At 32.7% G+C, this 16,291-nt stretch overlaps 1 protein-coding gene across 33 annotated transcripts in view; it reads left to right on the forward strand.

Moving 5' to 3' along the window:
• Positions 1–16,291, forward strand: part of RIMS2 (regulating synaptic membrane exocytosis 2) — a 561,128-nt gene that overhangs the window by 387,497 nt on the left and 157,340 nt on the right. For 6 of the 33 annotated variants that reach the window (XM_040625662.1, XM_040625668.1, XM_040625666.1 and 3 more), the window contains one exon: positions 3,592–3,624. The exons of 24 other annotated variants lie outside the window; for them this stretch is intronic. In XM_040625662.1, the coding sequence (XP_040481596.1) occupies positions 3,592–3,624 (33 nt within the window). Of the gene's footprint in view, positions 1–3,582; positions 3,625–16,291 lie in introns of all 33 variants that reach the window. 3 more of the 33 variants (XM_040625665.1, XM_040625675.1, XM_040625680.1) reach the window with 2 other exon arrangements.

Here is a 16,291-nt window from a genome sequence, read left to right on the forward strand (position 1 = left end):
ACACACTTGGTAGAAACTGTATTTATGGATAAATAGGCCCATGTACATGCCTTTTAAAATTAAACTTATTACAGATTATTTTTTCTCTTTGAACTTGAGATGTATTAAGTCAAAATATAATAATAGTTAATACATTATATTAGCAAGAGAAGATTTTTGGTTTGCACAAAATTTTGCATAAAACTTGGCATATACATTCTTACAAACTTACTTTTTTACCAAATAACTTAATGAAACTAATTATTTTATATATCTATTTATCTTCAGTAGATTTTTTTTGTTAATTTAAAGACCAAAATACAGCAGCTTTAGTAGGTAGGTAGGTAGATAGACAGATGGACAGGCACCGTATTACTTTGCTAGATTAAAACCCCATTCTTTTTATAGTTTGATGCACCTTGATGCACCTAAATTTAAAAATAATTCTTAAAAATAATTTCTCATAAGTGATGAAATGATATCATGGGGCTTATGAAGTATTCATCATATCTTATAAATGTCTTTTTCAATAAAATATATGGAAATTTTTTATTACACTTTTGTTGGCTCATGATGGAATGAACTGAAAAAAAAATACTGTATATTCTCTCTGCAAAGTCTTTATATTTTCTAAGTCTAAAACTAAAACTATGATTCAGCCATAATTATGATAGTAACAGATACCAAAGAGAGGGTGTACTTTTACTATCCTTAACTTCTTACTATCTAACTGGTTATTGGTTAAAAGAAGCATTAGAAAGAGTTCTCATTAGAACGGCCGTTAAAACAGCACTGAAAAGTAGGATATGGCATAGTAACGATCAGAGGAAAAGTATGGAGATAGGAATTGTGGAGGCAATTCCTCTTAGCTTCTTCAAGGCTTACTGAAGTCTGCAGTTCATTTCAATAGTATATGTGAAATATGTATTTATAGTTTATTGCCATTTAAATAAGACCGGGCTGCTTAAATGGTGCTGACTGTAAGTTTTTCTTTTAAAATGAGGCTGTTATAATATAAATAATGTATAATACAAATTCTAACAACAAGAAAGACAAGAAAACAAATGTTTTAAAAAATATATTCAGTAAAATTGTAAATTTTTTATATTTTATGATTTAAATGAATATTCTATCTGCTAATTAAAATTAAGTGATTTTTACATAAGAATGATTATGACCTATTATTTATTAATGGATCATATTCATATAAATGATGGAAAAATGATTTACTGGACACTTTCAGTTAGTGAGATCATTGTCAAATCTTTCATTTTCATCCTTTTATGTAATATAAATTTTGTATTATTTTATTAAAAAATTAAATTATTGGTGCTGGGTGTTACCATATTTCTCACAAGAGTAAAAACATCAGTGAATTACTTGCATAGTTGTGGCAGTTACCTTTTTAAAACAAATATCCTAACTAAATACTATATAATAAAATGTCCAGATCAGATACCACCATGAGAATATTTTTTTGTTTTTTCTTTGCTTGACTTTTTATTTCATGTGTTTTTATTGGGTCAAATAGCATCTAGTAGAAAGAAAGTTGACGTGGTAATCAGGAGACCTCTGTTCTATTTCTGGTTCTGCCACTGAACTTGTTGTGTGACCTTGGGTAAGTCACTTAAACTCTGTGTGCCTCAGTTATTCTCTGTAATGAATGAATGAATGAGTGGAAAAGAATTTTGAATGTTTTGAATCCATATAACATGAAGAACATTGCCTCAATGCCATTATAAAATAATTCAGGGTACAGAAAAATGCTAGGTAGAGAAAGAGCTTCATTTATTTATGTTGTGTTTATGTTTTCTGCAAAAAAATAATAGTAATAATAATAAATTTTTTTCTTAGAGAAGGAATATACCTAAGCAGTCATTTTATCCAATTCATATCAATTTTTCATTTTAACATGCAAGGACATTATTTTAGTAATATGGTAAATATGTATATAGACAAATTTTGCATATGAGAAGTAATATGAGATATAATACAATTCAGAATTAACCTGTGTTATTAATATATCTCTGATTTTTCTACCTTCTTTGAGAAGTGGGCAGACTGGGGTTGGAAAACAAAATATGGCATATATCATATTAATATATGGAGTACATTTCAGGAGGATAGTACTTTTCCTAGTGGTCAATCCTATCAACATAGTCTGGTTTATAATACATTTATGATGAAAATTAGTGTCCAATTTTGAATAGATCAGAGATGTGCTCAAACAGTAATCAAAATGACATTGTTAAATTTCAAAATGTGTCATTCTTTTTCAGTTCTCTATAATTCATAGGAGGATTTGTCTTTTTTCTAAGAAAACAAGTTTTGGTCATCTTAGCAATCTTTTCCTAGTGAAAAGTTTTCATTTTCTCGCTACTCGAGAAAAGAGATTAATTTGTAATAGGAAAGAATCCTCGTTTAAGAGTTATAATTTCAATATATCAATATTCCAAGTTTATTTTGATATGGTATGTTTTTCTATAGATCTCTCAAAGACTATGATATGACCATTGCAGAAGTGGATTTGGTGTTTTAAGAATTTTATGGTACCTGACCCAAAACTAAGTATGTGATTGAATAGGAGATTTTGGTTTTGTATTACAGTATTTATCTGTGTCAGTCATACTAATACTAACTCACTAATATCTTTGGAAGAAATTTTTTCCTAGAATGCTGAATTTAGCAGATATTTCCTGCTTTCAATCACTGTATAAAATGTCTTCTGAACTCCACTAGTAGTGGAGAAAGAAGTGTTTCCAAAATGTGTGCTGTATCTATTATGGTAGATTTTGGATTTTGATGGGCAAATTTAAATAGAGATATCAGTGATGTGTTATGTGGTGTCTGTAAGAATTTTCTGATTAAATAGGTATTGTATGGGAATATAATCAAATAAGATTTGTCTAAATTTAAGGTTCATCGAATTTTTAATATTTCAATAAAGCTGTATCTTTCCACTACTCTTTTTGTAATGAGTCTTATAGTTGTTACTCTCCATATTTTATAATGTAATATTTTATAGTAATATTTTGCTATTGTGAAGTAATTCGATAGAATATTGTCCTGATGGCCCATGTGTGTACTCATCAGTTTGGGAAAATGGAAAGGCATAGAAATCTGTCGGAACTATTTTAATGTTCTTTTTAAAGTTTATTCAATTAAATGTTTTTCTTTAAATGATAATTAAAAATTCTAAAAGCATTTTCACAGATTTTAAGCAGATTCAGGAATGTCTTGAACAATATGGTCTTACAAGTAACATTGTTTTCACTAATGGTATCTTTCTTCAGCGTCAGTGTTCAGGATTGGCTGTCTATAAATAATTGTAAACTTTTGAATCTTCTTTATTTCTATACTAACTTTATTTTTCTGATTCTGCTAATCTGTAATAGCTTAACCAATTCTCCATCAGTTCTTCTGTATTCTTTTTTTTTAATTTTTTTTTAATATGGTACGTATTTTATTGTATCTTCCCTACAACTGTGTACAGGACTCTTTCTCAAAATGATTTGGGGCCCTTTCCTTCAGTGTCACTTTTTACCTTTTGAGTACATCCACTCACACCCATCTCCTTTGTCTATGTCTGTCCATTACACGATGTGACCACAGAAGAAGTGGACTCCACAAGGAGAAGACATGCAGGTCTGTCTCTTCTACTGCTTTTCTTTGTTATTTTTTCATGTATCTAACTTGTTTCAGAAATTTTTACTATTTTTTATTCATTTCATTATTTTTCATTTTCCTCTAATATAACAAAATGTTAAATCTTACAGGCATTTTTATTTTAGGTAGTGATATATTCAACTTTTAACAGCACCTGCTCCAATTAGATTGATAAAATAAATTGATTAATTTTTAGGTAATATGTATATATATGTGTGTGTGTGTACATATATATATGTGTGTATTTTTCCATAAAAAATAAAAATAACTAACTCCAGATCCAAATATATGTATATGTATATATGCCCATACATATATACGTATAGATATATAGTATTTAGTCAGTGAGATTAAATTAACAAATTAATCATATTTCATTCTTCAACTTATTTTAGACTTAAACCTCGTTTTCAACTTTATTTTACATAATTCTAAAAGTGTTTTATTTTTATCATGAGTTCTGCAATATGCTAGACATGTGGAGAACACTAAAGATCTAATACATGTCCTCAACAAGCTCTCAATATCACTGAGGAGTTAAAACATGTGGGTAACATGCTGTGTTTATGTGCCAGTATGGATGATTCTAGCAATATGGTCTACAAAGATATAAAGTCAAATAAAATCTGTTTGGCTACATGGCCAGAAAAGGCTTCACGGAAGAAATCACACTTGAACTGAAACTTGAACATTCATTCAACACTCATTTATTAAGCACATGTGATGTGGTACTGTTCTAGGTGCTGGAAATAATAGGACACACAAAATAGCTCCCTATCCTTGCAGGCTTTTCTAGTGTGAGTCTGACAAGTAAATGCAATAATATTACAGGTGCGATGAGAAATCTATGTATGTAGAATACAGTGGAATCATAAAGGGTGGTATGATCATTTCCACCTGGAAAGTATGGATTTAGTTCAAGAAAGACTTCATAGGGGAGATAACATATGAATTGAACATTAAAAACTAGAAAGATGTTGCCCTCGTGTGTAGAGAACATTTCAGGCAGAAGAAACAATATGGAAAAAATGACTTCAAACAAGTTTAGGCAAAAGTAGGCAGAGGAGTGTTTCTGAAGATCATGTAGGTATTGAAACATGTAAAGGAAGAAAGGAACAAGATCAGATAGTTTTTCCTGGAAATATTACTGTGGAAGCTATGTAAAAAATGGACTAGAGCAGTAAAAGCAGAAAAATCATTTATAAGGTTATTGCACAGATCACTAAAGAGATGATAATGGACTGACATAAGGTATCAGTAGCATAGGAAATTGATACATAAGTTATAGAAAGATGTAGAATCTGTAGGACTTTGTCACTGATTGGTATTGTTGATGCAAGAAAAGGAGGGAATAAGATCATTTCAGGTGACTGAAATGTATGGATAGATGGTGGCATATTCTGTCAGGTTAACGAATGTAGGTTGAACAAGTTTTAGGGAAAAAAATAAATTCAGTTTGAGGATGGGTTGAAGTTGACATTCCTTTGGAATATTCAGGTATGGCTGTCTAATAGAGGTGATTGGATGTATGGGTCTGGAAACTCAGCAGAGAAGTCTGGCCTAGAGACATGGAATAGAATATCCCAACACTTAACTGAATCCACTGGAATGAATGGAATTGTCAGAAGCATATGAAAAATAAGAGAGCCAAGAATCACATTTCTGGGATTACCAACATTTATTTACATATAAGGAGTGGATGAGAGAACAAGACCCAGAAAACCATGATGAAAGGAACTATTGAAAGACAGTAGGATATCCAGAAAAGAATAGAATTCAAGAAAGGAAAGTGTTTCAAGAAGGGTATACTCCTCAGAAAAATTCAAGAGTAGAACAATTATTGTTAAACGACAAAACTGACCAATAAGGATCTTTGCCTAGTTGGTATTAGTGAAGTTGTAGAAGGTGGAAGCCAAATGGAAGAGAAGAAAAGAGAGATCTAAAAAAAAAAAAAAAAAAGAAGAAGAAGAAGATGAATGTAGACTTGGTGAATGAATGAATGGCTTGGGGAAATTATAAAATGAAGAGTAGCTACCGTGGGGGTTACGAGAAAGAGCTCACCAAAGATATGTAGAAAGATGATAGTTTAAGTGAAGAATTTAATTTGTGGTGGCATTGGTTCTCTAAGATTGTGTGATTGCCTTATTAGCACACTTCAGATAAATTGTTGGAAGTTTGTGGGCAGTTACAATAGAAAGAAAAAGAGGATGAGGATGTTGAGGGTAGCTGTCAAGGGAAGTGTTTAGAATGATGTCCAAGGGCGCCTGGGTGGCTCAGTTGGTTAAGCATCTACCTTTGGCTCAGGTCATGATCCTGGAGTCCCTGATCAAGTCCTGCATTGGGCTCCCTGCTCAGTGGGAAGTCTGCTGCTCCCTTTGCCCTTCACCCCGCTTGTGCTCTCTCTTACTCTCTCTCTCTCTCTCTCAGATAAATAAATAAAATCTTAAGAAAAAAATAAAGTGATATCCAAGATAGATTAGGTAAGATGCTAGTCATGTGAGATCATGTGTTCTTGTTAAATCATGTTCAGATGCAGAGTTTTCTGTGACCTGGAAGTGAAGCGTGGATTACAGTTTGGAAAGGAAGGCAAAGTAACAAATTTTGATATTAGAATTTTTATATAGGCATTGGAGTCACTGATGGCCTAAGTTTGACAAGAAATGGATGAAGGAAATTGCCCAGGAAGAAGACAGTAGCAGCAAGAAAGTATAATGGTATGAACATAAAAGGAGTAAATTTTATATGAAATGGAAGAGTAAGCATGTGGAAGCAGCAGAGCAGATCTAGAAGAATGCTGATACCACTTCTGGGATTCCATATTACTTGAAGTATAAGATTTTGAGCAGTTTCTCCTCAAAATGTTTCTGACGGAGGTACTATTTCTTATGGAAGGGTCAGCTTTCCATTCGGGCTAACAGGTGAGATGAGCACTCTGAGATGCGGCTGAGAATGCATAAGATTTAAGTAAAAGGAATTGGGCTTCAGAATTCATAGTAGAAAGACTAGGACGTGGAAAGGAATTCGGGAAACAGTAGACAAAGAAGCTCAGGATAGGTGTGGCTGAGGGTACAGATGGGAAAATGTTACGAAAAGAATGGATGCTAGGATAAGGAAGGAATGAGCTATTGAATATGGTACAGGAGAAGAACAAAGAATGTAAGCTAGGCTTTGGGACGGGGAATTCAACAATTGAACAAAGGAATCTCCAGGATAGGAATAAAGGTAAAAGGAAAGCACTTAGTTCAGGGAGTTTGAAAATTAGGAAGAGGAGAAGATTGATAACGGAAGCAACTTTTCTTAAGAAAAGAATCAATGCTATGTAGGACATATGCAGAATGGTTAAAATACAGAGGAAAGAGACTTTTGTTGTGTTAAAGCATCAGGTCCTAAATTACTTGTAATTTTTACCTAAACATAACTTAAAGTCTTTCTTACTATACACGTCAAAGCCGTTGTAACTATAGAACTACAAGCTTACTGTCCTTCCGGTGGGAGGAAGCTGGAGTGAGCTTTCTCAGTTCTAGTTGTAGACTCCCAACACCATTAGGGGGACTTGATCTTATCAACTAGCCCTGCAGTTAGGATTCCACAAACTCTCCAAAGCCTAGACATAAATGAAGACTCATGCATTCCATTCCAAAGGAAATATGAGAAAGGGGGAAATGATAGAGAAGATAGTAAGAAGAGCTTCAGAGAAAAAGGAGATAATTTTAGAGAACGGTAAATTTTGTAACAAGCAATTCGGAATGGAAATTCAGTTGGAAAACTGTTTAGTAAAAGTTTGGTGAAGCTAAAGCTTTTCAAAAACTGGAGACTGTGACCAATAAAATAATATCTTTATTAAATTATCATCACATCTCTAATGAACATGTGAGTTGGTTGCTTCTCTGTATCAAACACTACCTATTAATACTTCGAGCCAAAATGTGACGGGAAAATAATTTTGTAAGGCTAATCATTTTCCGACATTGAGTTGAAGTGTGTATTTTACATTTTACACCACAAAGGACCTTCATTTCTGTAAATAGGTCCAAATATGGTCATTGCAACACAATTCTACACAGCGAACGAAGGAACGGAGTTTGATCACACATTTTGAAGCAGCAAAAAAAAAACCCACTAATTTTAGCTCTCACAAATAATAACCAAGTTCTTTTAAATGAGAAGTAGTGAGTTTTATTAGGGTTTACACTTTTCTTCTTACTCTTAAGAAGTTTCATATGACAATTGTTATTTTTTTTAGATAATTGTAAAACAGATCTTAGAGACCATTTGAAAGAGAGCTGGTGATACAAAAGTGATTTTAAAAATACTGTTTGATAAGTTCCATACGATAACATCTGCTCATGTTTTTGAATTGAAGTTTTAACTACACAAATTTTCAGAATTACTTGCAGACCCGGTCTAGAGCATCTAGCGATCTTAGTGCTTGTGTAATATGTGTTTTACTCCTAAGGAGATCTCAGAAACAAAAGATGTTGTGTCAGCCATATTTCTTACTAATTCCTTAGGTAAATTATTATATTATAATTCCAATTATTTTATTATTATGTTAACTAATTATTACATTATTATAGTTGGTTCTGTGTTACATCAAGAGTTTTGGAAAATATGTTTAAAAATTTCTATTTCAGACTGGTCCATTGGTCTGCCAAGTACTAGTGTTAATTTGAAAAGCTTAACAATTCAAGTTGAATAGATTTTCAACACTTCTTAATAAAAATACAACTAGGAATAAATAATATATCCTTTGCATTGTAACTAATCTTTTCTAAATTTTTAAAATTTATTTTTAATTCCTTTAAAAGTTTTCCAACATTTTCGAGATATAATTGGCATTGAATATTGTATTAGTTTGAGGGGGCACCTGGCTGGCTCAGTAGGTAGAGCATGTGACTCTTGAACTCAGGGTGGTGAGTTCAAGCCCCACATTGGGCATAGAGATGACTTAAAAAGACAAACATTGTATTAATATTAGTATTAGTACAACACTGTGATTTGAATATGTATAAATTATGAAATGATTTCCATAATAAGTTCAGTTACCATCCTATAATTCTTAATAAAATTATTACTTCACTTCCTGTTACGGTTAGCTAAAGGAAATTTTTCAAAAATAATACAATTACAGTATTGTTTTTAACATGAAAACAGTTTCTCTTTTTTGTTTTATTTCTGTGATTATCCTGAATGTTGCCCCTTGAGATGTGTTATTCCAAACCTGCATTTCAGTTTTTACAGATTTGCTTGGCATATCTGCCATGTTCTGAATGCTATGTGCTTTCACTTGACATCTTGTTCTCCTTGTATTATATATATCCTAAAAGGTAAAGAGAAGTGACATTAATTGTAGGGGAAATTTACTATATCTATGAATATGCACACATATAAACACGCATATAAGCTGTTACTGAAATCTCCCAAAATCTTTCAGTTATTGATTTATTATCAGTCTTAATATTACACACAGATTCTACCCATTTTCAGGTATTTTCTATGCATTAATTCTATCCTACCTATATTTAATGGACTCTATTATTGATGAAAGTCTAAGATATAGATACTCAAGATTTGCTCAGTCATGAAAACCATAACTCTGTAGTATACTGAAATTCTGCTAGAAAATGTAAATCAGTCAGTTCCTAAGGAGGAATGGAGTGTCAACTCCCTGTTGATTACTGTGCTGACTACCTTAGACGTTACAAGAGACACTGCAGCTTAGAATAGTTCATGTAAGCTTAAGTTTAACATTTTATTAAGTAGTGTTGTGGTATTTTAACCAAAAAAGTATCAAATGAAATATGAGTATATGTGCATCTATATAAAAACATATCGCATCTATATGAAAGCTCCTATTAATAAGGTACAATACTTAAGACTAATTCTCTAAAGCTCAAATACTCAAATATAAAAGAGAGTTTAGAAAATTCTTGGAACTTGAAGTAATAGGGATAGCCACACTTGGAATAAGAATGGTCTTGAGTATTTCTTCCTTGGGTGGGTGGCGTGAGGGAAATTGGAAAGATTATTAGAATAGATTATTAGAAAATTAATATTAATAAAAGAAAATAGAATAAATTATTAGAATAGGAGTCAAGAGACCTAGTTTTAGCTTTAGTCTTGCTAGTGAGCTGTGTGATCCTAGACCCATAATTTCAGATCTTTGGGTTTCAGGTGTCTCACTTTTAAATTAGGGTTTGGAATGCATAGTTTTTAAATTTTTTTATAGATAGAAAGTTCCATCTGCCTTGGAAGATACAGCCTGAATTTAAGATATTATTGCTGAATTCTCAAAGTATTGTTCGTGCACTCTGAATACTGCAATATTCTATTTTACCTTGGTCTGTTGTCCGCCTTAGCTCTATTTCCTGAAAATTTCAGTTATTGAGGAAAATATTTGTTCCTATAAGAAATGTTAGCCGAGAAGCAGTCTTAGAGCACAGGCTCTGGGACTAGACTGCCTGATCAGCCCCACCACGTATTTGCTGGGTGATCCTGACAAAGTTGCTCTTTGGAGATTACTCCTCTCAATAGCAGGGGGGATGATAGTACGTCGAAGGGTTATTGTGCGGTTTAAATTCATTAATATATGATCTGTAAATCACCTAGCTGCAGTGTCTGGTACTTAGTAAGCACTCGATAAGTGAAACTATTCTTTTTATTTTGTAAAATATGTTAAAAACCAGAATTTTTATTTTGAGTCAGGTGTATTGAAGCCCAGGCATTTTGATGTGTGGTCCTTCATTCTATGATACAAAATTAGTTATTTTTGTTATGTGCATCACAAATATCTTCTAGTAGCTTGTGACTTCCAGTCCAGGACGTGGCTGCCATAGAAGCCCGAGCATGAGAACTGCTGCAGCCAGACCAGAGAGCTTTGTCATTTCCGGGCAACAGAGTTGGGTAGAAAGCAAGAACATTTGAAATCCAATCGATCTGAATTCTAATCCAGTTTCTGTCACCCACTAGGGATGTGACTTTGGGCTGCAGTTAGATTAAAGGGTTAATTATGTTTTAATGAAAGCATACAAGAGCTTTTCTCTGAAAAGAGCAGGACTTTCTAAGAATAAAATGAACACATTTCTAAGTAATGAAATTTAAAAAGAGAGATGACTACAGTGAGACAGGTATAAACTTCAGAATCTCAAAATCAGCATAAACAAATTGAAAGGCAAACAACAAACTGGGAAATGTATTTGCAGCAACTCAGAGTATTAAGAGGGTTAACATCTGAATCACTTTGACAAATGAATTATGTAGTCTATAAAATTCTAATAGAAAAATGGCCAAAAGACATGTACAGACATTTCACTAAGCAAGAAATTTAGTGGACGGTAAATATATAAAAAACATTTCATTCCAATCATAACCAAATAGATGGCTTTTTAAAAAATGAGATACTGTCTTTCATCTGTTTAAAAAAACAATGATTGAATGCTGGCTAAAGTGTGCTACAAGAATGGAGGCATAATTTAGTATAATCTTCCTAAAAAGTAATTTTTCAATATAAATCAAGAGCCTCAAAAATATTCACAGACTTTTGACCTGATGGAAATAGAATTCATGTAAAAATATATGTACCAAAGTTTCACTAAAGCATTATTTGTAGCAATGAAAAAGATGTTTCCGTGAATGTTGAATAATGGGGGGAATGGCTAAATAAATTATGATACATATGCAACCATTCAATTGAATAATTTTATTGCCATAGAAATTAGAAACACTTAGGTCTGTATTTTTTTGTAATTTGAAAAAAATTGAAAGCGATAACATCTGTAAGGAACCTATCATAGTGTCCTCTCCATACTAGAAAGTAAAAAAATGGTAGTTCCTATTAATTATTACTACTGAAACCAGTTATGCCGAAAGTTTCATTGTCAGACAGATATATAATGTAAACAATGAATAACAAAATTGAGTATTTAAAATGAGAATAAAAGTAAAATAGGAATAAAAATCCAAAGCAGAGACTATTAAAATGTCTATAAAATAGCCTAATAATACGTAAACTTGATTTCGCTAGACTCAAATCCTTCTCTAGGTATCAAAATGGCATAATAAGCTTTCCTATAACATAATTGGCTTCTATAAAGGAGAATTTATGCCTGAAATTTTTATTCGAGTGGTGGTAAGGTATTTCACATCCGAAAAATGCATTTGTTTAACAAATATCTACTCAACATTTTCGTATGCTAAACCTTATTCTAGGTGCTGGGAACATAACAGGTCTCTCCTGTCATGGAAATTATATTCTTGGGAGAGCAAATAGTCACTGAACAAGACAAGTTTAGATTATTATAAGTACTATTATTTAAAACCCTTATGTACTTAGTGTGACTCGGGTGGGAAGGCATTATTTTAGATGGAGCAGTCTAGGAAGTCTTTCTGAAGAGGTGATAATTTGAATTAAACCAGAAGAGTAAGAAGAAGCAAACTATGCAAAGGAGCCAGGAGATAAAACGTTAATTAAGATCAATATACAGCAGATAAAGTCAGGATGTTTAAAGTTCAGAAGAGGAGAATGATTTTTTTCTACAAATCTTCCTTTTCTGAGAAGACATTTAAGTGTCCACGATGGATGAAAGAGTTTTAAATATTGAAGATTTGCAGGAAGATGAAGGAATAAAATAGAGCCCTGGACAGTAAAGTTATGGTTAAAATATTTTTTTAAATCATTTGAGTTGAAAGGAAAGGATAATATGTAATAAGTTAGTAATCAAGTTATTTAGTATTAATTTGTACACGATACTAAGTATTCATTAGCACATGGTTAAAATTAGTTATGATTGTTTTCAGATCACTTCCTTCCTCTTCGCTCACTTAAAGCTCTATACTTTTACATCTATAATGAAAGCATTATAATACAAAAGGGTTGGTATGAAAGATAAATCAGTTTCATATGAAAGAGGGTAAGTTGGCATGAATAATGCTATATTGAAGGTAATTGCTAAGGGAATTTAAATTAGATTACAATTCAACCGAAGAGAAGGATGTTATTTGACAGACAGATGAGAGTCTCTTTTTATTAGCCTGTGTGAAGGCTTCAGGGGTGAGGTATGGGATGTGGGAGTAAGGATGAGGAAGGGAACTGATGGTAGGAAAGGCAAAGTTTAATGGAAAGCAAAGAGATAATGAGTAAAAGTGATTAGATTCATTAATTATGTGACATAACTGAGGGGGAGATCATAGTTATAGATTATAAGGTCATGAAGAATGTGAAGGAGGTTGATAGGCCATTTCAGAGTAAAGGAATGAGAATCAGAAGGAATCTTTAAAAAGAAGATTAAACATTAAAAATGACTATATTATAGATTAAGGTTGGGTCATATGGAAATAAAGTATGACCAAAAAAAAAAAAAAAAAAAAAAGCCAAAGAGAAGATGATGCAGTTAGAAAAGGAAAGGGGGGGGGATGTTAAAAGGAAGGAATGTTGGAGCAAAAAAAGAATCAAATAAGAGTTGGGTGCTATGTGAGTGTATGTGAAAGAGAGAAAGACAAGAGAAGAGAGTCCTTTCATGACTTAAGTATTTCAGATCATAAGTTTTGGGAAACAGACCAATCTCAGTCATCTGATAGTTATATGACCTTGTACAAATTTTCTAATAAGTAAAATTGTGAAAATAGTCCTATCACATACAGTTGTACTGATTAAGTGACATGATCATAATACATGCAAAGCTCTAAGCACAATTCTCAGCATGTGCGAAGTATTATTCTTGTTAAGATCTTAATTATTCAGGAACATTAGAATTAAGTTCTAGAATACAAGATTTTAACCATGTACTCTTAAAAGCCTTGTTATATTTTATTTTCTATGTCTTGATCAAGTAAAATTAAACATTGCTGAAAAAAATTAACAGCTAGACGGAAATCTGGTCAGTGGTTATCTGGGCTTGCAGGGAGAGTATTGACCACAAACAGGTGACACCAGGGAACTTTTTACAGTGACAGAAATACTCTGTATCTTGATTGCAGTGAGGCTGAATGCCTATATACATTTGTCAGATGTCGTAGGACTTTGCACCTAAATAGTGTCAATTATAATTTATGTTTGTATGCCTCCATAAATCTGACTTTAAAAATAACTGAAAATACACAAAATTTAAATGAATTTTTAATATATTACCCAAATAGTACTAAATATATGCTAATAGAAAATTTTATTTCATCTGACACATCCCAAGCAATTAAGAGCCAAGTCCCATCCCCAGATAGAGTTCAGGGGCATGGTAATGGATGGGGTTAGCCTATAACTTCATAACACAGAGAGAAGAGATGACCATAGTGGTTAAACTAGCAAACAAAGGAAGGCCTAGAGCTCTAAATCTGAAACAGTGGTCAAGAAACCAAGAAAGAGCGAGAAAAGTATTTACCGTTAACTGTTGCAAGAACAGGCAAGACATAAACAAAGGTATAGATTCTGGATATTCTGGATATTCATTAATAACAACTAAAGGAAGAAGAACAGATACTAGAAATAATGTTAAATTGTTTTGGACAAACTGAGTTTTAGGTACTGATGGAATATCCATTTAGGGATGGCTAGGAGACAACTAGAAATGTGCATCTTAAGCTTACAGGAGAGGCAGGAGCTAAAGGTAAGAGCCTTCAGCAGTCAACATTTTGGATAATTAAGTCACCGTGGTATAAATTATTTTAACCATAATTGAGTTTAGGACCCATTGTAAGTACAATTTTTATTTCTAGTTTACAGATTGAAAAATTAAGGTACAGATCAGTTAATAACTTATTCCAGTCATTCGAAACTGGAATTTAAACCTAAGCAATTGGGCTTAATGCTAAAATCCATGCCCTTAACCTCAGGTAATGGGGTCTTTACCTGTGACAAGGGAGAAGATATGGAAATGTTAAAGCCAAGAAGCTGGGACATGGGCAGTGAACACCATTAGAGAACAATGCTAGATGTCTAGAAAAAGGAGAAAAGGAAGAGAGGAATTCAGAAGGGGAGATTTAATTAAGTCAATAGAGACCAGCTCATTCAAGTTTGCAGTTTTATTTAAGATCCTCAGTGTAACTACGTATTCCTACGTGAGTAGTTGGAAAGTTGAATGACATTCAGCCTGGTCTGTCGCTTGGGCTGGTCTCTCCTGGTGTCTGCATCGAATCCTCATCTGTCTCTGAGAGTGATCCTACCTACCTTTTATTCCTCTTTCTTCTCAGTATTGAACAGAAGCATTTCAGGAGATGTCCCTATTCGGGAAACATTTAGGATGCCTTCCTTTGAATTCTGAGGGACATGAGTTACTCTGTATGGTTCTTTTAATTCCCTTGACTGATAATAATCATCATGAGCACCTATGGAAAAAGATAAATAGTTTGATATACAAGCATGAGTATTATTTAAAATCCCTATATTTAAATAGTTCCTTTTCTCATTGTAAACAATTATGCCCAACTTAGGTGATCCCAATTTAATGGAAAGTATTTATTTAGCTAACATGTATATGTACGTATTATATATATAGATATATAATCTCCTTTATCCATTCATCAGATAGATCCTTGGGCTCTTTCCATAATTTCGCTATTGTAGATAATGCTACTAAAACTTTGGAGTGCATGTATGCCTTTGAATTAGTATTTTTGTATTCTTAGGGTAAATACCTGGTAGTGCTATTGCTGGATCATAGGGTAGTTCTAATTTTAACTTTTTGAGGAATCTCCATACTGTTTTCCAGAGTGGCCACACCAATTTGCAATCCCGCCAACGGTGCACAAGGGTTCTTTTTTCTCCACATCCTTGCCAGCGCTTGTTTCTTCCATTTTTTTATTTTAGCCATTCTGACAGGTGAGGGGTGATATCTGATTGTACTTTTGATTTGCAGTTCCCTGATGATGAGTAATGGTGAGCATCTTTTCATGTGTCTCTTGGCCATCGGTATGTCTTCTTTAGAGAAATGTCTATTCATGTCTTCTGCCCATTTTTAAGTTGGATTATTTGGTTTTTGGGTGTTGAGTTTTACAAGTTCTTTATATATTTTGGATACTAGCCCTTTATCAGATATGTCATTTGTAAATATCTTCCCCATTTCATAAGTTGCCTTTTAGTTTTGTTGATTGTTTCCTTCACTATGCAGAAGCTTTTTAGAGTAAACAGGCTGTCGCAGGAGTTTTAGAAATGCTGAAATGAAACCTAAAGAAATGAGAACTAAAGAAGTAATCAGTATGAACAATAGCAAATATCAAAAAAATTGATTTTGGGGGGATTTATATTGTTTGGGTTTCCATTTTTATTAGTTACATACCTTAGAGCCAACATTTTGGTAATCATTACCATTTCTTTTCTATACAATCTTTGTGAGATGGTTAGAATTCTTTATATAGGAAAAAAATTGACAGACTAAACACAATTTCATAAGCAAAATATCTAACTAATTGAAAATCCAAAATTTCACCATGTGTTTGGAATCATACCATGACTATTTTTTAAAAAGAATTTCGAGTATCAATATTAAGGCTAAATACAAGTTGGAATGCAGAGATTTCAATTTTAATGTAATGTGGGCAAATTTAGATACGTTTTTAATTATAGCACATAGAATATACTATCTGAGTTTCCAGTATTCATAAGAAAAAATATATGGGTCTCTTCCTAGAATAGGCCTCATTACTGTTTTTGTATGAT

Source organism: Ursus maritimus, unplaced genomic scaffold (genome assembly GCF_017311325.1).
Source record: "Ursus maritimus isolate PB19 unplaced genomic scaffold, ASM1731132v1 scaffold_9, whole genome shotgun sequence".
Lineage (NCBI taxonomy): Eukaryota > Metazoa > Chordata > Mammalia > Carnivora > Ursidae > Ursus > Ursus maritimus.